Raw genomic sequence first — 23,881 nt, forward strand, 5'->3', positions numbered from 1 at the left:
TCCTCTCCCCACTTGACCAGCTCTTCCGCCGATTCAATATTTGAAATTTCCTCCATTTTCTCAACATCACCGTCTCTTTCACTTCTTATATACACTCACAGCCACTTTATTAGGTACACCTTGCTAGTACCGGGTTGGACCCTCTTCAGAACTGCCTTAATCCTTCGTGGCATAGATTCAACAAGGTACTGGAAACATTCCAGCATCACACAGATGCTGCAGATTTGTTGGCTGCACATCCATGATGCAGATCTCCCGTTCCACCGCATCCCAAAGAATCCATTGGATTGAGATCTGGTGACTGTGGAGGCCATTTGAGTCCAGTGAACTCATTGTCATGTTCAAAAAAATCAGTCTGAGATGATTCATGCATTATGACATGGCACGTTATCTTGCTGGAGGTAACCATCAGAAGATGGGTATACTGTGGTCATAAAGGGATGGACATGGTCTGCAGCAATACTCACGTTGACACAATTGATAATAAGGGGCCCATTTTTCTCTTTTTCAGACCATTCTCTGTAATCCCTAGAGATGGTAGTGCGTGAAAATCCCAGTAGATCAGCAGTTTCTGAAATACTAGCCTGTCTGGCACCAACAACCATGCCACATTCAAAGTCACTTAAATCACCTTTCTTCCCCATTCTGATGCTCGGTTTGAACTGCAGCATATCGTCTTGACCATGTCTACATACCTAAATGCACTAAGTTGCTGCCATGTGATTGGCTGATTAGAAATTTACGTTAACGAGCAGTTGGACAGGTGTACCTAATAAAGTGGCCAGTGTGTGTACATTACACGTACATACATAAACACACACACTCTGCTTCTGCCTCTCTGCCTGCTCCTAAGCTCCCTGCTTGCTTGCATTGTTTTACTCATAACTTTTTATCTCTTAGCCAAAATTACAGAAATATTGGACTAAAACTACTTCTAACCAGTGACTCCCAAGGATTATTATTATTATTTTTTCTAAAGGATTTTGTTGTTTTTATAATCGAACTCGAAAGAAGGACAAGTTGACGCCAGCTAATCAGCACAAAATGCCTCCCTTCACCACAGAGGACTTCGACAAACTTTTACAGAAATTGGCTGTTTTGGAGATGAAACTCCACCGACTAAAAGTGAATGTGGAGGTGAATATGGGATACAACGATGATTCAACTCTGCCTGTGATCCCAAATAGTGACAGCCAGCTCTCAGATCTCAGCAATTAAATAAATTTGAATGGCCAGAATTACAGAGAAATGCCCCCGTTTCCCCTGGGAAAAGGAGACTTCGACAGCAAGCTGCTGTCACAACAACTGATAGAAGTGAGACAGCTGGAAATAATGGAATTCCCCTCCAAAACAGATTTGCCCCACTAGAGAATGAAAACCAGGAAAATTATCCATCTTCTGATAACAATAGAAGGTTTGAGAACAACCTTCATTCTAAACAGTCTTCTCCTAAATTGACAGAGAAAAAGCGCCCCACCAGACCAAGAACCCTAATAGTGGGCAACACAGCTGTGGATGGGATTAAAAACTTCTGCAACAAGAAAAACACAGAAGTTATGATTGGTACCAGTAACGTGGTATAAGAAAAAATCAATCAGAAGGATTGAAGGAGGATTTCACTCGTCTTCTGAATATTGTTGGAGGTCTCAATATCAAGGTGTTTCTCAGCGGACCCTTTGCACCGATTTTCTGTGGAGATGGGTTTTTTTCCACTTCTGATGATTAATAAGTGGTTGAAAAAAACATGTACTACCACACCTGTGAACTTCATCGACAACTTTAATATTTTTTGGGAAAAAAGATAACTCTTCAAGCAAGATGGTTTCTGTTTGAACAAGCCAGGAGCCAGACGTCTCACATCTAATCTCTTCTATTCTGTAAATAGTCTGCCAGCACCTTCGACCTTCAGCAGATAACATGGAGTATCAACAACAATGATTGCAGAAACAATCAGCCAGTTGGCTGAGAAAGAGAGGTCATCACAAAAGGTCTCCCCATCGAAATCCACAGGAGAAGTGGACACCCCCCCCGTTATACCCCCATCCCCCCAAACCCAGACCCAGACTGACACCCCCGGTAAACCCCCTTTACCCCAGACCCCGACCCAGACCGCACAGAACTCTCCCATCTCCCTACTGAGCCGGCTTTTTGCTTTACTGGATTCGGATAACATGAAAGGAGCTCTTAAAATCGGGACCCAAATGGCTCTGATCTCTTCTACATTCAAACCCCCCCCTGGCCGAGGCCCTGCTACTGGACCAACATATTCCAAATGCCGTAGAGCCCCACCACCTCCTAATCTATCACCTCCTAATCAGGACCTTCAAATCACAATGTGTTGATTATGACTGTTTAATTATTGTGGGAGACTTCAACATTCACATGGACAATCCTGGAGACAGAAGTGCAATAGATCTACAGTACAGACCAAAAGTTTGGACACACCTTCTCATTCAAAGAGTTTTCTTTATCTTCATGACTATGAATATTGTAGCTTCACACTGAAGGCATCAAAACTATGAATTAACACATGTGGAATTATATACTGAACAAAAAAGATTGAAACAACTGAAAATATGTCTTATATTCTAGGTTCTTCAAAGTAGCCACCTTTTGCTTTGTGCTCCGCAAACTCTTGGCATTCTGTTGATGAGCTTCAAGAGGTAGTCACCTGAAATGGTTTTCCAACAGTCTTGAAGGAGTTCCCAGAGATGCTTAGCACTTGTTGGCCCTTTTCCCTTCACTCTGCGGTCCAGCTCACCCCAAACCATCTCGATTGGGTTCAGGTCCGGTGACTGTGGAGGCCAGGTCATCTGGCGCAGCACCCCATCACTCTCCTTGGTCAAATAGACCTTACACAGCCCGGAGGTGTGTTTGGGGTCATTGTCCTGTTGAAAAATAAATGATGGTCCAACTAAACGCAAACCGGATGGAATAGCATGCCGCTGCAAGATGCTGTGGTAGCCATGCTGGTTCAGTATGCCTTCAATTTTGAATAAATCCCCAACAGTGTCACCAGCAAAGCATCCCCACAGCATCACACCTCCTCCTCCATGCTTCACGGTGGGAACCAGGCATGTAGAGTCCATCCGTTCACCTCTTCTGTGCCACAGAAAGACACGGTGGTTGGAACCAAAGATCTCAAACTTGGATTAATCAGACCAAAGCACAGATTTCCACTGGTCTAATGTCTATTTCCTTGTGTTCTTTAGCCCAAACAAGTCTCTTCTGCTTGTTGCCTGTCCTCAGCAGTGGTTTCCTAGCAGCTATTTTACCATGAAGGCCTGATTCACACAGTCTCCTCTTAACAGTTGTTCTAGAGATGTGTCTGCTGCTAGAACTCTGTGTGGCATTGACCTGTTCTCTAATCTGAGCTGCTGTTAACCTGCGATTTCTGAGGCTGGTGACTCAGATGAACTTATCGTCCGCAGCAGAGGTGAATCTTGGTCTTCCTTTCCCGGGGCGGTCCTTATGTGAGCCAGTTTCTTTGTAGCGCTTGATGGTTTTTGCGACTGCACTTGGGGACACTTTCAAAGTTTTCCCAATTGTTCGGACTGACTGACCTTCATTTCTTAAAGTAATGATGGCCACTCGTTTTTTTTTTACTTAACTGCTTTTTTCTCGCCATAATACAAATTCTGTACTGTATCCACCTCCGGCACAAACCCACTGATGGTCCCAACCCCATTTATAAGGCTTGAAATCCCACTTATTAAACCTGACAGGGCACACCTGTGAAGTGAAAACCATTTCAGGTGACTACCTCTTGAAGCTCATCAACAGAATGCCAAGAGTGTGCAGAGCAGTAATCAAAGCAAAAGGTGGCTACTTTGAAAAACCTAGAATATAAGACATATTTTCAGTTGTTTCACACTTTTTTGTTCAGTATATAATTCCACCTGTGTTAATACATAGTTTTGATGCCTTCAGTGTGAAGCTGCAATATTCATAGTCATGAAAATAAAGAAAACTCTTTGAATGAGAGGGTGTGTCCAAACATTTAGTCTCTACTGTATATACAGGGGTTGGACAATGAAACTGAAACACCTGGTTTTAGACCAAAATAATTTATTAGTATGGTGTAGGGCATGCTTTTGCGGCCAATACAGCGTCAATTCGACTTGGGAATGACATATACAAGTCCTGCACAGTGGTCAGAGGGATTTTAAGCCATTCTTCTTGCAGGATAGTGGCCAGGTCACTATGTGATACTGGTGGAGGAAAACGTTTCCTGACTCGCCCCTCCAAAACACCCCAAAGTGGCTTAATAATATTTAGATCTGGTGACTGTGCAGGCCATGGGAGATGTTCAACTTCACTTTCATGTTCATCAAACCAATCTTTCCCCAGTCTTGCTGTGTGTATTGGTTCATCGTCATCCTGATACATGGCACTGCCTTCGGGATACAATGTTTGAAACATTGGATGCACATGGTCCTCAAGAATGGTTCGGTAGTCCTTGGCAGTGACGCACCCATCTAGGACAAGTATTGGGTCAAGAGAATGCCATGATATGGCAGCCCAAACCATCACTGATCCACCCCCATGCTTCACTCTGGGCATGCAACACTCTGGGTGGTACGCATCTTTGGGGCTTCTCCACACCGTAACTCTCCCGGATGTGGGGAAAACAGTAAAGGTGGATTCATCAGAGAACAATACATGTTTCACATTGTCCACAGCCCAAGATTTGCGCTCCTTGCACCATTGAAACGACATTTTGCATTAGCATGAGTGACCAAAGGTTTGGTTATAGCAGCCCGGCCATGTACAGGTCCTTCTCAAAATATTAGCATATTGTGATAAAGTTCATTATTTTCCATAATGTCATGATGAAAATTTAACATTCATATATTTTAGATTCATTGCACACTAACTGAAATATTTCAGGTCTTTTATTGTCTTAATATGGATGATTTTGGCATACAGCTCATGAAAACCCAAAATTCCTATCTCACAAAATTAGCATATTTCATCCGACCAATAAAAGAAAAGTGTTTTTAATACAAAAAACGTCAACCTTCAAATAATCATGTACAGTTATGCACTCAATACTTGGTCGGGAATCCTTTTGCAGAAATGACTGTTTCAATGCGGCGTGGCATGGAGGCAATCAGCCTGTGGCACTGCTGAGGTCTTATGGAGGCCCAGGATGCTTCGATAGCGGCCTTTAGCTCATCCAGAGTGTTGGGTCTTGAGTCTCTCAACATTCTCTTCACAATATCCCACAGATTCTCTATGGGGTTCAGGTCAGGAGAGTTGGCAGGCCAATTGAGCACAGTGATACCATGGTCAGTAAACCATTTACCAGTGGTTTTGGCACTGTGAGCAGGTGCCAGGTCGTGCTGAAAAATTAAATCTTCATCTCCATAAAGCTTTTCAGCAGATGGAAGCATGAAGTGCTCCAAAATCTCCTGATAGCTAGCTGCATTGACCCTGCCCTTGATAAAACACAGTGGACCAACACCAGCAGCTGACACGGCACCCCAGACCATCACTGACTGTGGGTACTTGACACTGGACTTCTGGCATTTTGGCATTTCCTTCTCCCCAGTCTTCCTCCAGACTCTGGCACCTTGATTTCCGAATGACATGCAGAATTTGCTTTCATCCGAAAAAAGTACTTTGGACCACTGAGCAACAGTCTGCTGCTTCTCTGTAGCCCAGGTCAGGCGCTTCTGCAGCTGTTTCTGGTTCAAAGGTGGCCTGACCTGGGGAATGCGGCACCTGTAGCCCATTTCCTGCACACGCCTGTGCACGGTGGCTCTGGATGTTTCTACTCCAGACTCAGTCCACTGCTTCCGCAGGTCCCCCAAGGTCTGGAATCGGCCCTTCTCCACAATCTTCCTCAGGGTCCGGTCACCTCTTCTCGTTGTGCAGCGTTTTCTGCCACACTTTTTCCTTCCCACAGACTTCCCACTGAGGTGCCTTGATACAGCACTCTGGGAACAGCCTATTCGTTCAGAAATGTCTTTCTGTGTCTTACCCTCTTGCTTGAGGGTGTCAATAGTGGCCTTCTGGACAGCAGTCAGGTCGGCAGTCTTACCCATGATTGGGTTTTGAGTGATGAACCAGGCTGGGAGTTTTAAAGGCCTCAGGAATCTTTTGCAGGTGTTTAGAGTTAACTCGTTGATTCAGATGATTAGGTTCATAGCTCGTTTAGAGACCCTTTTAATGATATGCTAATTTTGTGAGATAGGAATTTTGGGTTTTCATGAGCTGTATGCCAAAATCATCCGTATTAAGACAATAACAGACCTGAAATATTTCAGTTAGTGTGCAATGAATCTAAAATATATGAATATTAAATTTTCATCATGACATTATGGAAAATAATGAACTTTATCACAATATGCTAATATTTTGAGAAGGACCTGTATATTGACCCTGTGGAGCTCCCGACGGACAGTTCTGGTGGAAACAGGAGAGTTGAGGTGCACATTTACTTCTGCCGTGATTTGGGCAGCCGTGGTTTTATGTTTTTTGGATACAATCTGGGTTAGCACCCGAACATCCCTTTCAGACAGCTTCCTCTTGCGTCCACAGTTAATCCTGTTGGATGTGGTTGGTCCTTCTTGGTGGCATGCTGACATTACCCTGGATACCGGGGCTCTTGATACATCACAAAGACTTGCTGTCTTGGTCACAGATGCGCCAGCAAGACGTGCACCAACAATTTGTCCTCTTTTGAACTCTGGTATGCCACCCATAATGTCGTGTGCATTTCAATATTTTGAGAAAAACTGTGCTCTTACCCTGCTAATTGAACCTTCACACTCTGCTCTTACTGGTGCAATGTACAATCAATTCAATTCAAAGATTCAAAGATACTTTATTGATCCCCGAGGGGAAATTAGAATTCCAGTACAACCCATCCAAACATACATCATGACACAAGACAACGGGGGACGGGTCACCGAGGCTTTGCTGCCCACTCACGGGCGCTGCCCTTGCTAGATGAGAAAAGAGGCCACATTAGGTAAGTAGAGGAAAAAAATCATATTTCACACTTTATCCTTAGCAGGATACAGTTTGAGATTGCAAAAAACCTCAGCACAAAGAAGCAACAAGTTGACAAAACAACATCATGCCGGGAACGGTGAAGGTGGTGTGAGGGGGTGCATATGTTTATCTTGAGCATATGTGTGTGTGCAAGTGATTGTGTGCAAGTAAGTCCATGAAGCACTGTCACAGAGGCCATTGTCCTTGATGGTTCGTTGGAATGTTCATCAACCGGCCACAAAGTTCTGAGCAGGTCCACAGGTGTCCTCAGGGAAGGGAGGGGGCAGAGGGAGCAGAGCGTCATGTTTACATAACTTCCAGGAGAAGTTGAAGATAGCCAGCCATCAAGGCCGTGCAGGGGAGCCAGATTCAGAAAAACAATAATTATTTGGGTTAGGCTGACTCTTAATTTTCCGTCAGCCTTGAGAGTCTCGCTGGTGCTTCACAAAGGCGAATCCAAACAGCCAAATTCCTGGTCTTTCTGCCAGATCCGAGCGAACAACTTTCTCCAAGATTTATCCCATTTCACCCCTGAGTCCAGGAACCGCAACCTGCCTGCGATCCTAAGGATCACTTTCAGTCTGCGATTCAGCTCACGTAACATCTCAGTCTGAGTGTTGATCGCCCTGAAGATCCCATCACACGTGCCAGGCAGCCTTACAATGGCCAGAACAGCTGCTGACACTCCGAATTTCTCAATATGCCAGGTAACCGCTGACTCCAAAAAGCAGAAATCCTGATATCAAACATCCAATTATATACACATCTTCCGCATCCTCGACTGACATTATCGACAGACACACAATCCTCCACTTCTGCCAGGAGTCCATTGTGTATCCAGAGAAAAACGTCCAGTCCGGACAAGTTGGGCTCTCCTTCACCCTGTCTTCTCCTCGAGAAAATTTGATCAATTGCATTGAGAGACCAGCTGACCAAATCCATAACTCAGAATTTGGAAGATATGCAAAAAGAGGCTCCAAAGACAAGACACAGAGCTGAAGCAGGGCAGATATGGGAGGGGGTGGGAGACAGAGAAAAAGCGTCCTCCTCCACCGAGAGCAGAAAGAAAGACTGGCTATGAAGACTGGCTATCAGGCTGGTCCAATTTAGCCATGAAACCTCCCACACTAAAATGACAGGTGTTTCACAGTTTCATTGTCCAACCCCTGTATATATCCCTAAGAGATAGGGTGAGGAGCTCGGCCATCCGAGGGGGGCTCAGAGTAGAGCTACTCCTCCACATCGAGAGGAGCCAGCTGAGGTGGCTCGGGCATGTACACTGGATGCCTCCTGGATGCCTTCCTCGGGAGGTGTTCCAGGCACGTCACACCAGGAGGAGGTCCAGGGGACGGCCTAGGACACGCTGGAGGGACTATGTCTCTCGGCTGGCCTGGGAACGTCTTGGGCTCCCCCCGGAGGAGCTGGAGCAGGTGTCTGGGGAGAGAGATGTCTGGGTGTCTTTGCTGAGTCAGCTGCCCCCGTGACCCAGTCCCGGATAAAGCGGCCCAGAGTAAAAAAGTTGTCCATATTTACATGGGTGTCTGGAGTTAGCCACCTCTCTGTTAGCAAAAGCAAAATGCTCTCACAATAGCCTCTTTAATGCCAGGTAAACACCTCCCAACTCATCCTGTTTGTTGGGAAGACGAGGAAGAGAGGTCTGTACATTCTCCTTCTGTTGCAATCCCCGATGGCGGCGCGGGTCCCGAATAACTTCTTCCTCAGCTCATGGGGAACATTGGGCTGCTCAGTGGGAGGTGGCACAGCTGAGCCTACAAGACCTAACAGTTCATCTCTGGTGTAAACAATATCACAATGGTTGCTTTCACGGTCTCCGCATATAAACATTGTTAAAAAATAAAATAAAATAACGTTGTCCACAGGCTGCCCCACTGGTGCGGCGTTGGGGAAAAAAAAAAAAAACAGATTGTCCAACACAGAAGAGCAAACTTTTCTGGTCAATAACCAGTGGTTCATTTACATCACAAAGTAAATGAACAAGGGACACTTGTTTGAAGACAGTAATGTGCACATTTTGGACAGGGAAAACAGGTAGAGAAGAACATGAAAATCCAGCACTAAACAGAGCAGGTGGCCTCTGATTTCATCTTTCTAACACCTCTGCAGACACATCTCCCCAGGTGGTTTTACACCAATTCACACCCCAGGACATGTGACCAAAACAACTCACATGGCATCTTTAGGGACATGTTTGGATCCTCAAGCAACGATTGAGCTAAATGGCTACACTAAAATTTCTGGATAAAAAAAAACACCTGTCTTCTGTGCTATTCAAAATTTCCTAGAAAATTTGGTTGTCTTTCTATGTAAACCATAATCTGAACTAACAAAAGGTGCTTAAAATATATATCTGAATAGCATGAGTTTATATAATAAATAGGTTGCACTTGTACTAAACTGAATCAATTTTTAGATGACAATTGCAATGTATTAGGCATTTTGTGAGTTTGTGAGATGCTTTGCATCTGCGTAGTATTATGAAAAATATTAGTGTTACTAGCACTAATGATATTAGTAGTAGTAACAACTACCAGCTCGTCTGCAATACCCGTAGCTTGTAATAACACTTTTTGCATGAGGTCAAAAGATTCTTACAAAACTGAATCTCAATTTTTTATACAATCGTGACACAAACTTTCCCATGTTACATACCTAGTGAGAACCAACTTTTTCTAAATTGTCTAATAGTTCATTTCTGAAAGCAGCTGTAGTTTAAAACATAAATGTGTTTTCTAACCTTTATTTCATCCAGCAGTTTGAGACAGGATGCATACTTGGACTCGTAGAACTTGAAGATGATATCACGGATCTGAGGTTCCAATTCTAGAAATAGCTTGAAGGAGCTGGTGACATGAAATACATTTTAATCATTTTTTTTCATTAAATTCACCAGGATATTTTTAGATAAACACCAACTACAACAGCCTACCTGCTCGAGATGACATTACGCTGAAGCTCCTGTCTATCAAAACTGGCCAAAGCACACAGGCCCCCATATACAGCTACATTACTCGGGGACAAGAGCTGAAAAACAATCCAGAAAGAAGTATTTTAGTGAACAAATGTTTTTTTTTTTTATCAGTCTATACTAAATAACAAGTAAGGTTCAATTCTTCATCTTACTAAGTACTTTAAAATGGTTAAACACATTCTAAAACTATTGTAGCATTTCTCAGCTGGTTTGGAAAGCCATATCGTTTTGAACTATGTTTATTTCTTAGTAAAGAACCAAAGTAGCAGTTCATCGCTGCATATTTATATTTTGAAAAAGTACCTCACCTCTGGACAGTCGCAGTGGTCAAACGAAGCCTGAAGAAAGCACTTAGCAGCTGGTTTGTATTTTCTGGAGGCCAATTCAGCCAGTCCTTAAGAAGAAAATAATGTAATGACAGAAATCAGAAGATATTGAACTCCGCTTTAAATAGGCAGGTTTAACAGAGAATTGCCCCTGATCTTGATACTGCAATCAAGTGCCCTGAACAGCACTTTTCAACAACAATTGTGAATTCACATTTAAAGTAATTTCTATGATCTGCTAATGAAATGTGATTATGTGATGTTAGAATATAACCTCTAGTAAGAGGTCTCCACGAGGGGACCCATGGGGTCATAATTACTGTGGGGAGAACAAGTATTTTATACACTGCCGATTGTTTTCCTACTTGGAAAGCATGTAGAAGTCTTTAATTTTTATCATAGGTACTTTTCAACGGCAAGTGACAGAATCTAAAACAAAAATCCCAAAAATCACATTGGTTGATTTTTATGTGATTAATTAGCATTTTATTGCATGACATAAGTATTTGATACATTGGAAAAACAAAAACTACTATTTGGTACAGAAACCTTTGTTTGCAATTACAGACATCAGATGTTTCCTGTAATTCTTGACAAGGTTTGCACACCCTGCAGCAGGGATTTTGGCCCACTCCTCTCCAGATCCTTCAGGTTGCGGGCCTGTCGCTGGGCATTATGGACTTTCAGCTCCCTCCAAAGATTTTCGATTGGCTTCTGGTCTGGAGACTAGCTAGGCCACTCCAGAACCTTGAGATACTTCTTACGGAGAAAATCCTTAGTTGCCCTGGCTGTGTGTTTCGGGTTATTGTCATACTGGAAGACCCAGTCACGAGCCATCTTAAATGCCCTTACTGAGGGAGGGAGGTCATTGGCCAAGATTTCCCAATACATGGCCGCATCCATCCTCCCCTCAATATGGTGCAGTTTTCCTGTCCCCTTTGCAGAAAGGCACCCCCAAATAATGATGTTTCCACCTCCATGCTTCATGGTAGGGATGGTGTTCTTGGGGTTGGACTCATCCTCCTTCTTCCTCCAAAGACTGAGTGGAGTTTAGACCAAAAAGGTGTACTTTTGTCTCATCAGGCCACATTAGCTTCTCCCTTTCCTCGTCTGGATCATCCAGATGGTCAATGGGCAAAATTAAGATGGGCCTGGATATGCTCTAGCTTGAGCAGGGGGACCTTGAGTGCGCTGCAAAATTTTAATCCATGGCGGTGTAGTGTGTTACTAATGGTCTTCGTAGAGACTGTGGTCCCAACTCACTTCAGGTCATTGACTAGGTCCTGCCGTGTAGTTCTGGGGTGATCCCAAACCTTCATCATGATCAATAATGTCCCACAAGGTGAGATCTTGCATGGAGCCCCGGACAGAGGGAGATTGACAGTCATCCTGAATTTCTTCCATTTTCTTATAATTGCACCAACAGTTATTGCCTTCTCACCAAGCTGCTTGGCTATCTTCCTGTAGCCCATCCCAGACTTATGCAGGTCTACCATTTTATCCCTGATGTCCTTACAGCTCCCTGGTCTTGGCCATTGTGGAGAGGTTGGAGTTTGTTTGACTAAGTGTGTGGACAGGTGTTTTTTATACAGAAACGGTTCAAACAGGTGCAGTTAATACAGGTAGTAAGTGGAGAACAAGAGGGCTTCTTAAAGAAGAACTAACAGGCCTGTGAGAGCCGGAATTCTTACTGGTTGTTAGGTGATCAAATACATATGTCATGCAATAAAATTTAAATTAGTTACTTAAAAATCACACAATGTGATTTTCTGGATTTTTGTTTCAGATTCCGTCACTCACAGTTGAAGAGTACCTATGACAAAAATGAAAGACTTTTACATGCTTTGCAAGTGGGAAAACCTTCAAAATCAGTAGTGTATCAAATACTTGTTCTCCCCCCTGTACACATATCTGGCCATCTGATTGTTGATGAATAACAAAGAAAAATAACTAGAATGAGTTTAAAGGTAAAAAACAAGTTATTACTAATTTCTGGGAATACAGTTTTGATAACTGAAGACGATCAAATTTGAGAAATTCGTACAAACCTTTGAAGAATAAAACTAGAAAAATTACTTATTCCTTCACATAATATTCTTCATTCTGTAATATAAATAATCTTTATTCAACTTTCAATAGAAAAATACACCTTGATTTGAAAAAATAAATAAATAAATCAGAAAAATCTACTGATGAGGACGATCCCACTAGAGTACTTTTTAGAAAACAAAATGTATGAATAGAAGCAAAAATTTACTTTTTTTTTAAAACTCAAAATAAGATTTTAGTTCTATGTACAAATGCATTAGGCATAGATAATTGGCAAATATTTGGCAACAATGATTTAAATAGTTTAGATGTATAATATTTGAACTAAACAGTGTAATACCTGCAGAGCACTTTAATTTGGTAAGGACTGCTTGATTCTGGCTGTCTCGCTCTCCTCTTTGCTAAAAAAAAAAAAAGTATAGACAATGAAAAAAGGACATTTGACATTGGCAGGAGTTTTCAAGGTGAGTTTATAAAACGTAGCAAAAACGTGTTTTGCACAGGTTTAGCTTTTGTTAACAAAACTTGTACAAGGTAATGCATTCATCTTACAAGATCTCAGCATTTTAATTTCTTTTTAAAAATTCAAATAAAACATCACAGTAACATAGTAACACAGTACACACGGGTCTAAAGAGAAACGCCTAATTGCTGTTCTCCACTGTGAGCTAGAGTTTACCTCTGCAATTTCCGGTGTGGATTCTGCCTTGTTCACATAGCTCAGCACATGGGACCAGTTTTGAAGATAAACACTAACCTAGCAAAAACAAAACAGAAGACTTTGCATTGTGATAATGAATTGTTAGGTGAATCATGCAAAAATGTTTATATAAACTAGAATATATTTTCTAAAATCTCTTTGCCTTTGAGTATAAATTGAAAAGGTATCAAGGTATTTAGTGTCCAGCCTATACAAACAAGTATCCCTTTCATTACTTTCCATTGATATTTTAGACTTAAACAACTCAAGTACAACTCAAAACACATACAGTAACATCTTCTTTTTTTTAGGCTGATGAATGAACAATTTTGCAAATATGAACACTAAAATGAACAGTACAGACACTATTGCGATCCTCAAAACACTTTACAGTATAGCTACATTCACCCTAGTGCACACGAAAAAAAAAAAACGCACACATTCAAACACCAATACACAGATAAGAAGGCAACTTGGGTTTAAGTGCTTTGCCGTGGGGAACTTCAACATGTGGCAGAAGGAAGTCATAAAAGAAACCCACAACTTTCTGACTGTATGAGAACTACTTTACCCAATGAGCCATGGGTGTGAATCAGGTCTTCAAAAAAAAAAATCCATAAATGACAAAAAAGCATGCTCTCATAGACTACAATGATGAATACTTCACTAATAGTTGGGCACTAAAAGTTACGGTAAAAATAAAGCGTACCTTCTGTTAAATCCAGCATTTTAGGTCAATTCAGAATATTTTATACAAGCCTTTAAAAGAGGGTGGCCGAGATAAATTCTGTTCTTGTAAAAATAGAATACAGTGAGATGTAAACTTTAATTATTTTGATAAGTGACATTTGATGCAGCAGTTTGTTCACTGCCAAATAAAAAAAAACAACAAAAAAACATTTGTTTTTTCTCTTGCCTTTTTAAAACTTTGGAAAATAATTTGTGGCCAATAGAGTAATGACAGGAGATTTGGTTTGATTTCTTTTAATAAATAATGGATAAACAGGCATTGCTAATGTCCACATCAATGGATTATACAACACGAAACACACTTTAAGGTAAAGACCAAGCAATTAAATCAAATGAAATTATATTTAGGTTTGTACTTGTACTCGTCATCTTCCGCTTTATCTGGGACCGGGTCGCGGGGGCAGCAGACCTAGCAGACATGCCCAGACATCCCTGTGTCCAGACACCTCCTCCAGCTCCTCCGGGGAGAGCCCAAGGCGTTCCCAGGCCAATCGAGAGACATAGTCCCTCCAGCGTGTCCTGGGCCGTCCCCGGGACCTCCTCCCAGTGGGACGTGGCTGGAACACCTCCTGAGGAGGGCGTCCAGGAGGCATCCGATATAGATTCCCGAGCCACCTCAACTGGCTCCTCTCGATGTGGAGGAGCAGCGGCTCTACTCCGAGCCCCTCCCGGATGGCCGAGCTCCTCACCTTATCTCTAAGGGAGTGCCTGGCAACCCTACGGCAGAAGCTCATTTCAGCCGCTTGTATCCCGGATCTCGTTCTTTCGGTCATGACCCAAAGTTCATGGCCATAGGTGAGGGTAGGAACGTAGACCGACCAGTAAATCGAGAGCTTCGCTTTTCGGCTCAGCTCTCTTCACCACAACGGACCGGCACAGTGCCCCCATTACTGCGACAGCCGCACCAATCAGTCTTTCGATCTCCCGCTCCATTCTTCCCTCACTCGTGAACAAGAACTCCTCCACGTAAGGCAGGAGCTCCCCTCAACCCTGAAGAGGACAAACCACCCTTTTCCGGTCGAGTACCATGGCCTCGGACTTGGAGGAGCTTTTCTTCACCCCAACCGCTTCACACTCTGCTGCGAACCGCCCCAGCGCATGCTGTAGGTCTTGGCTAGAGGGGGCCAGCAGAACCACGTCATCCGCAAAAAGAGACGAAATCCACTGGTCCCCAAACCAGACCCCCTCCGGCCTTGGCTGCGCCTACAAATCCTGTCCATAAAGGGACAGGATTTGACAAAGGGCAGCCCTGCCGGAGTCCCACATGCGCCGGGAACAGGTCCGACTTAGTGCCGGCAACGCAGACCAAACTCCTGCTCTGCTTGTCCAAAAACCGGATTGCCCCTAAGAAAGGTCCTCTGATTCTATACTCCTGGAGCACCCCCCACAGGGCACCACGAGGGACACAGTCAAATGCCTTCTCCAGGTCCACAAAACACATGTGGACCAGTTGGGCAAATGCCCATGAACCCTCGAGTAACCTGTAGAGGGTATAGAGCTGGTCCAGTGTTCCACGGCCGGGACGAAAAACCACACTGCTCCTCCTGAAACCGAGGTTCAACTATCGGCCGGACTCTCCTCTCCAATACCCTGGCGTAGGCCTTACCAGAGAGGCTGAGGAGTGTGATCTCCCTGTAATTGGAACACACTCTCCGGTAACCCTTCTTGTGAAGGGGGACCACCACCCCAGTCTGCCAGTCCAGAGACACTGTCCCCGACCGCCACGCAATGTTGAAGAGGCGTGTCAACCATGACAGCCCTACAACACCCATAGAGTTGAGGTACTCAGGGCGGATCTCATCCACCCCGAAGACCTGCCACCGCGGAACTTTATAACCACCTCGGTGACTTCAGCCTGGGTGATGAAAGAGTCTAACCCTGTCCCCAGCCTCTGTTTCCACCAGGGAATGTATGATGGCAGGACTGAGGAGATCCTCGTAGTACTCCTTCCATCGTCCGATAATGTCCCCAGTCGAGGTCTGCAGCCTCCCATCCCCACTGTAAACAGTGTTGGCGAAGCACTGCTTCACCCCTCCTGAGGCGCTTGACAGTGTCCCTTATTGCCGGTATCCACCACCGGGTTCCGGGATTGACGCCGCAACAGGCACCGCAGACCTCAAGGCTGCAGCTACGGGCACCAGCATTGACAATAGATGCGGAGAACATGGTCAACTCGGACTCCTTGTCTCCAACATCCCCCGGAATCTGTTCAAAGCTCTCCCGGAGGTGGGAATTAAATACATCCCTGGCCAAAGGCTCTGCCAGACGTTCCCAGCAGCCCCTCATTATGCACTTGGGCCTGCCAAGTCTGTCCGGCTTCCTCCTCTTCCAGCAGATCCAACTCACCACCAGGTGGCGATCAGTGGACAGCTCAGCCCCTCTCTTCACCCCTGTCTTGGACATGCAGCTGAAGGTCTGACGACACAACAAAGTCGATCATTGACCTCCTGCCTAGGTTGTCCTGGTACCAAGTCCACTGATGGACACTTTTATGCTTGAACATGGTGTTCATTATGGACAATCCGTGGTTAGCACAGAAGTCCAATAACAAAAAACCACTCGGATTCAGATCAGGGATGTCATTAACATTGTCCATCACCCAGGCAGGAACCACCAAAATACACATGCGCTTTCCAGGCATCTGCGTCAGAGATTCTGCCCTTGCACCATAAAAGACCCTGCGCCTAGCAGTGACCAGTGTAGCAACAAAGCAGTGCTTTGTGACCCCTCTGATTAGTCCAAAGTAGATGTTCACGTCCAACCCAGAGAAGTCTCTTGTGGGAGTACTAGTGGGGGCCTGGGTCTGGGTTACCCATACTGGGGTACATCGTAGCTGCGTTTCAACCTGTCCAAGCATCCACCGAGTAAGTCAGCCATCACAAACTAGATTTTTCCAGGGTTGGAAACTAGAGCAGCTGGTCAGTGTCCAAAAGAACAACTGATATTGCAACAGTCTGGCAGTGAGTAGATGATGGGGGGGCCGTCCACCATTATGGTCCACCATAGCCACAAAAGCTTACTGCCCACAGTGGAAAGGATTGTACATTAATGTGGCAAAACATTTTACTCCCAACTCCTCTTACCCGACACATTACGCAAAGCTGTAATGGGGCAGATAAATAATGGTTTAGCCGGGCGCCATTTTGTGGTAAAAGGACCCGGTACTATTGGTACAACATAAGAGACAAAGTAACACTATAATGCCGCACAGAGACAAGTTGTGCTGCCAAGGCTCACCAACAGTAAACGCCATGGGCAACCATTGGCACCGTGCATGTTTGAGCACCAATAGAAAGGATCGCATTCAATCTCATGGGGCCTTAAAACGAGACTGACAAACACAATCATTATACTGTAGTTGTAACAGAGCATTTTGAAAAGTAGGTAGAGGTCTATTCCGTTACCAAAGAACATATCCTGTCCCCAGTGAAAAGCAGCTGACAGTGGCCGAAAAGATTTTGTCAGAGTGGGCAAGTAGACACAGAGCCGCACACACTTACACAGCAATCAGGGTACAAAGTTTAAGGCAGCTGTTTTCCAGAATGTGGACCCACTGCTGGGAATAAAAAAAGAATATTGGTACAATACAAAAGACTCACCACTGAAGGCTGCCACTGGGACTGAGATTTATTGCTCCTATATGCAGTCATGGTCTACCAAGCCGCAAAGCATAGCTCCACCGGACTGACCCCCAATATAATGCTGTTAGGTAGAGAAGTCACTGGGCTGGTCACCCTGACAAATTACACCAGTGACAGTTCACTACCAGACTGTTTTAAAAAGACTCAAGCTCTTTCACCAGCTTGCCCAGGATACACTGGAAAAAGCCTCTGAATAAGCAAGGATTCAAAGATTCAAAGATTTTTATTGTCATACCACCTCACATTTACATGTTAAGGTACGAAATTTGGACTCAGGTTAAGAAACCTAATAAGTAAAAAGAAAACTAAGTATAACATAAAGGGCTAAATCTAAAAATAAATAGCAATCAGTAAAGTAACCAGTAAGTAAATATATGCAGTGAAGAGCAAAAAAAAAAAGAAATATACAGTTAAATAGTGAAGCTGAAATTAACTGCAAAGTACTAAATACACATGTAAAGCATGAGGTAGTCCTTAATATTGCACCTATAAGTGAGTGAAATATTGCACCTTTGGTGGGTATAGTGCTTAGTGCAGGTCAGTATGTAGTGAGAGAGTCTACAGTGTGGTTTGAGTTCAGCAGTCTGACAGCTTCAGGTAAGAAGCAGTTTCTGAGCCTGGTGGTCTTGCTCTGAATGCGCCTCAGTTGCCTGCCTGATGGGAGGGGCTGAAACGGTCTGTGTGCAGGATGGGTGGAGTCCTTCATGAAGCGGAGGACCCTCCCCCTGAATCGTGATGTGTAGAGGTCCAAGGTGGTGGGAATACTGCTCCCCACAGTCCTCTGTGCAGCCTTTACCGCACTCTGCAGAGCCTTCCTCTCAGCAGCAGTGCAGCTGTCGTGCCATATGGTGCTGCAGGTGCAGAGGACGCGCTCCATCGCACAGTGGTAGAAGGTCCTCAGTACTGAGCTCCCAAGTGATGAAGCAGAGATGCTGGTGAGCCTTCCTGACGGTACCCGAAGCTGGGGACCAATTCTACAGCTGCTCCTCTTATGTGCAGGAGGAGAGGGTGCTTGTCCCTTCTGAAATCCACCACCATCTCCTTAGTCTTCTTCACATTGATGCAGAGGTTGTTTTCTCCGCACCACTGCACCAGGTGTTCCACATCCTTTCTGTTTTTGGACTTGATTCATCCCACAACTGCTGTGTTGTCTGCAAACTTCATTATATGACAGCTGGGATGTCTCATCAAGCAGTCATAAGTCAACAGTTAACAGGAGGGGGCGCAAGCCATTCCTGAGGGTGGTGCGAAGGAACAGTGTTGTGAATCCTGACAGCCTGAGGTCTGTTGGTCAGGAAATCCAGGACCCAGTTCCCCATTGTGCAACTCTGGCCAAGAGAAGAGAGCTTTTGCAATAGGGTCTGTGGGATGATGGTATTGAAGGCTGAGGAGAAATCCAGAAAGAGTAGACGGACGCAGGATTTACTAGGTGAGGGCTGTGCGGACCACCGATGAGATGGTGTCATCAGTGAAGCGGTTCTACCTGTAGGTGTATTGATGGGGGTCCACAGTGACGTTGATGGAGTCCTCAAAGTGGGCATAGAACCTCCTGAATACATCTGGGAAGGAAGAGTCCCTTTAGTCATTGTGCATTCCTGGTCTGTCATGCACTTGATGCACCTTCACATGTACTGGGGGTCATTGGTGGTAAAGTGACCCTGAATTTTCTGGGCATATATGGCTTTGGCCCCAGAGATGCATGCACTCAGTTCCTTCCTCACCTCTCTGAGTGCTGATGCCTCCCCTGTCCTGAACGCAGCATCCCTAGCTTTCAGCAGAGCCCTCACCTCAGCATTCAACCAGGGTTTCTGGTTTGGATTGCAGGTTACTGTCCTGGTGGTGGTGACATCATCAGCACACTTGGAGATGAAGCCTAGGACGGAGGAGGTGTATTCCTTCCGGGTCCACCTCTCCCTCATACGCGTCTGTGAACACCTGCCAATATGTGCACTGTAAACAGTCCTGGAGCAGAGGCTGCATCCCTGGGCCACACACGCAGTAGCTATGTTAACATGGGCATAAGTAATTGGAATAAATGGCGAATTGGACAACAAATGTGTCATGAAAACATGTCAGTCGGAATATTCTGATTGGATTTGGCAAGATCGGAATGAAATTGTAATGTGACTGAGAGGGGTGGTTTATGTCAATTGAAAATCCGATCGACGTACATGTAAACGCTTGGCAGGATCAAGTTATTTTGAATGAAGCAAGCCAACCTGAGTGCGCCCCACGTTCCTCCCACTGGTTTTCTGGTCTCTGGTGGAGGGAGGGCCAGCAGCACTAAAGTTCAAGGCAACACAGAACTTTGAAAGATGCTTTTTCTGTTCCGCTCTTTCATCTTGTAATGCAGATAGACCACTAGCATGTGTTGCTGAGCTTGTAGGTTAATTAAGAGTTCAGTAACGTCTCAACCATGATTAGAACCCTAGTGCAATTCCATCCTGGGCGCTCAGAAAACTAACGAACTGGTGCACTACTGCTTTGTTTGCTATTTTTGTCATTCAGCAAAGACAGAAGTGTTTCTGTATTTTTTTAGGGAAATCTGATAACTGTGCATCTAAGTGGTTCTATTCTGAATAAAGCCATGTGCATGTAAACCAACATCAAGATGGATTGTGTGCCCATATAAACGGTGCAATCCGATTTTTTTTTGTTTTTAGTCCGATCGTGACATTTTGCCAATATAGCTACTGACTGTCTTCTTTGTTGGCCTGATCCATCTCAGCAGGGGGCGGTATGCTGGCGCCAGTGGGATGGAGATGTGGTCGGAGAGGCCAAGATTGGGGCAAGGAAGAGCTCTGTACGCACCCTAAATATTAAGTGCACACGCAGTCCAGAATACTATCTCCCCTTGTAAGAATTGTGACATTCTGGTAAAAACTAGGCAAAGTGTGTATTAGTTTCACATGATTAAAGTCTCCAGCAACTGCATAAAATGCCCCGGTGGGATGTCAACAATGCTGACAAACACTGCAGTAAACTCCCGTGGCAGATGGCACGACCGACATTTCAGTCATAAGTTCTATCACGCCAGAGCAGTAGATTTATCAGTACACAGTTTGTATACGAACCTTCAGTCACGTACACACAGAGACCTACTCCCCGTGTTTTTCCCAACCAGTGTACGCAGTCAGCTTAGAAAAGCTGTAAACTGTCAATCTGGAAAGCTGAATCCGCCATGTTGTTAAGCCTGGTTTCCGTGAGGCAAAGTACAGCACAGTTCCTCATCTTTGTGGAAACACAGCCTCAAATGTAACACATTCACTTTGTTATCCAGTGAGAGGACGTTGGCCAGAAAGACAGTGGGAATTGGCAGTTTGCAAGCCTTTAGCTGGGCCAGCACCCCCACCCGCTTTCTTCTTTTTTGTTTTCAAGTACATCATTTTCTCTTGCCTGCTGCTTTCTGTAATCTGCTGCGTCACTCCATTGTCTTCCATTGTGTGTATTTCATCAGACTACCCTATTTCTTTTGGGAACATTTTGTTGGATATTGTATGCTCACCTGCGTATTCCTTTTAAATAATTGCCTATGCAGTACGCATTGATTGTACGTGCGAGTATATGACCATTGAAAGGTCCTTTGGTAGTTTGTGTTATGCTACATGTTGTGCTGGATTGACGTTAAAGGCCAAGTCATCGTCCAGAGTGGGGTATTGTTTTCAGTTTAGCCTGGCCCTTTAAGGAGGCTGCATTGTGGGAAGTCTGGATTGCTATGGTTGAGAATTTTGAGGTTCTGCCCCCTTTTCTCCCTCTATCTCTGTGTGTCTGCAGCTGTGCTGCAGTAGGACTATGCTCCCAACAATCCACTATGCCTGTTTAGCCTCTGTACTATGGTTAAGAGACCCCGGCGCAGGGGAAGAAAAGTAACCATGACAGCCTTTTAGGTAAAAATTTTTTCTTTCTATTTTGTTGTTCTAGGTAATTTCTTTTAATCTATTCCCATCAACAAAAGCAAGAATTATCTTTGAAATTCTTAACCAGGTTTAATGAATGGGTATGCCCAAGTTTATTTTTGAGTATAAAATTGCTGGAAGTTTTTTGGTCCTGCATACGATGATATTGAAATGACAGGTACAAGACAAAGAATTTTTCTTTTATTAGCCATGTATTTTATTTTATTAGCCATGATCCGCTCCGGTTTCTAGAGTGGGGAACTGGGAAGACCACGCATTCACACGGCAAGTGTGAATGCATGGTTTCCCATATAATGTGACATTATAACAGCGCGTTTGAATAGAAGAAGACAGAAACAAAATAAGAGCACAAATCCAAAGATGAAAGAGTTTCAAAATGTTCCATGGAGCAATTTTGGCTTACTTTATGTGAAAACCTGAGTAAGAAATGTTTAGCACAGTCAACTCAAACTGCTGTTAAATTAGGAAATAAATCTCAATTTAAATAAATGAAAAGCATTACTAATAAATGTTGTGGATTGCATTCACAAACAGTTTTATCTCTCTGCATTATATTTTCTATTTATATATTATCTACTCTTCTATTTTAGCAACTGTATTTTTATTAAACAACCAATTTTAGAGATATTTGTATAATATAAAGATCCCGGGGGATGTTGGAGACATAGAGTCCGAGTGGACCATGTTCTCCGCATCTACAGGTCCTTCTCAAAATATTAGCATATTGTGATAAAGTTCATTATTTTCCATAATGTAATGATGAAAATTTAACATTCATATATTTTAGATTCATTGCACACTAACTGAAATGTTTCAGGTCTGTTATTGTCTTAATATGGATGATTTTGGCATACAGCTCATGAAAACCCAAAATTCCTATCTCACAAAATTAGCATATCATTAAAAGGGTCTCTAAACGAGCTATGAACCTAATCATCTGAATCAACGAGTTAACTCTAAACACCTGCAAAAGATTGCTGAGGCCTTTAAAACTCCCAGCCTGGTTCATCACTCAAAACCCCAATCATGGGTAAGACTGCCGACCTGACTGCTGTCCAGAAGGCCACTATTGACACCCTCAAGCAAGAGGGTAAGACACAGAAAGAAATTTCTGAATGAATAGGCTGTTCCCAGAGTGCTGTATCAAGGCACCTCAGTGGGAAGTCTGTGGGAAGGAAAAAGTGTGGCAGAAAACGCTGCACAACGAGAAGAGGTGACCGGACCCTGAGGAAGATTGTGGAAAAGGGCCGATTCCAGACCTTGGGGGACCTGCGGAAGCAGTGGACTGAGTCTGGAGTAGAAACATCCAGAGCCACTGTGCACAGGCGTGTGCAGGAAATGGGCTACAGGTGCCGCATTCCCCAAGTCAAGCCACTTTTGAACCAGAAACAGCGGCAGAAGCGCCTGACCTGGGCTACAGAGAAGCAGCACTGGACTGTTGCTCAGTGGTCCAAAGTACTTTTTTCGGATGAAAGCAAATTCTGCATGTCATTCGGAAATCAAGGTGCCAGAGTCTGGAGGAAGACTGGGGAGAAGGAAATGCCAAAATGCCAGAAGTCCAGTGTCAAGTACCCACAGTCAGTGATGGTCTGGGGTGCCGTGTCAGCTGCTGGTGTTGGTCCACTGTGTTTTATCAAGGGCAGGGTCAATGCAGCTAGCCATCAGGAGATTTTGGAGCACTTCATGCTTCCATCTGCTGAAAAGCTTTATGGAGATGAAGATTTCATTTTTCAGCAAGACCTGGCACCTGCTCACAGTGCCAAAACCACTGGTAAATGGTTTACTGACCATGGTATCACTGTGCTCAATTGGCCTGCCAACTCTCCTGACCTGAACCCCATTGAGAATATGTGGGATATTGTGAAGAGAACGTTGAGAGACTCAAGACCCAACACTCTGGATGAGCTAAAGGCCGCTATCGAAGCATCCTGGGCCTCCATAAGACCTCAGCAGTGCCACAGGCTGATTGCCTCCATGCCACGCCGCATGGAAGCAGTCATTTCTGCCAAAGGATTCCCGACCAAGTATTGAGTGCATAACTGTACATGATTATTTGAAGGTTGACGTTTTTTGTATTAAAAACACTTTTCTTTTATTGGTCGGATGAAATATGCTAATTTTGTGAGATAGGAATTTTAGGTTTTCATGAGCTGTATGCCACAATCATCCGTATTAAGACAATAAAAGACCTGAAATATTTCAGTTAGTGTGCAATGAATCTAAAATATATGAATGTTAAATTTTCATCATGACATTATGGAAAATAATGAACTTTATCAGAATATGCTAATATTTTGAGAAGGACCTGTATAATATATACAGGGGTTGGACAATGAAACTGAAACACCTGGTTTTAGACCACAATAATTTATTAGTATGGTGTAGGGCCTCCTTTTGCGGCCAATACAACATCAATTCGTCTTGGGAATGACATATACAAGTCCTGCACAGTGGTCAGAGAGATTCTAAGCCATTCTTCTTGCAGGATAGTGGCCAGGTCACTACGT

At 44.1% G+C, this 23,881-nt stretch overlaps 1 protein-coding gene across 1 annotated transcript in view; it reads right to left on the reverse strand.

Annotated features, from left to right (window-relative positions):
* LOC124864842 (COP9 signalosome complex subunit 1) overlaps positions 1–23,881 on the reverse strand; it is a 62,324-nt gene that overhangs the window by 11,440 nt on the left and 27,003 nt on the right. Inside the window, exons 6-10 of the mRNA XM_047359780.1 lie at positions 13,046–13,123; positions 12,707–12,767; positions 10,300–10,385; positions 9,950–10,044; positions 9,758–9,863 (exon numbers count right to left, since the gene is read on the reverse strand). Coding sequence (XP_047215736.1) covers positions 9,758–9,863; positions 9,950–10,044; positions 10,300–10,385; positions 12,707–12,767; positions 13,046–13,123 — 426 coding nt within the window. The remainder of the gene's footprint in view (positions 1–9,757; positions 9,864–9,949; positions 10,045–10,299; positions 10,386–12,706; positions 12,768–13,045; positions 13,124–23,881) is intronic.

This window comes from Girardinichthys multiradiatus, chromosome Y (genome assembly GCF_021462225.1).
Source record: "Girardinichthys multiradiatus isolate DD_20200921_A chromosome Y, DD_fGirMul_XY1, whole genome shotgun sequence".
Taxonomy (NCBI): domain Eukaryota; kingdom Metazoa; phylum Chordata; class Actinopteri; order Cyprinodontiformes; family Goodeidae; genus Girardinichthys; species Girardinichthys multiradiatus.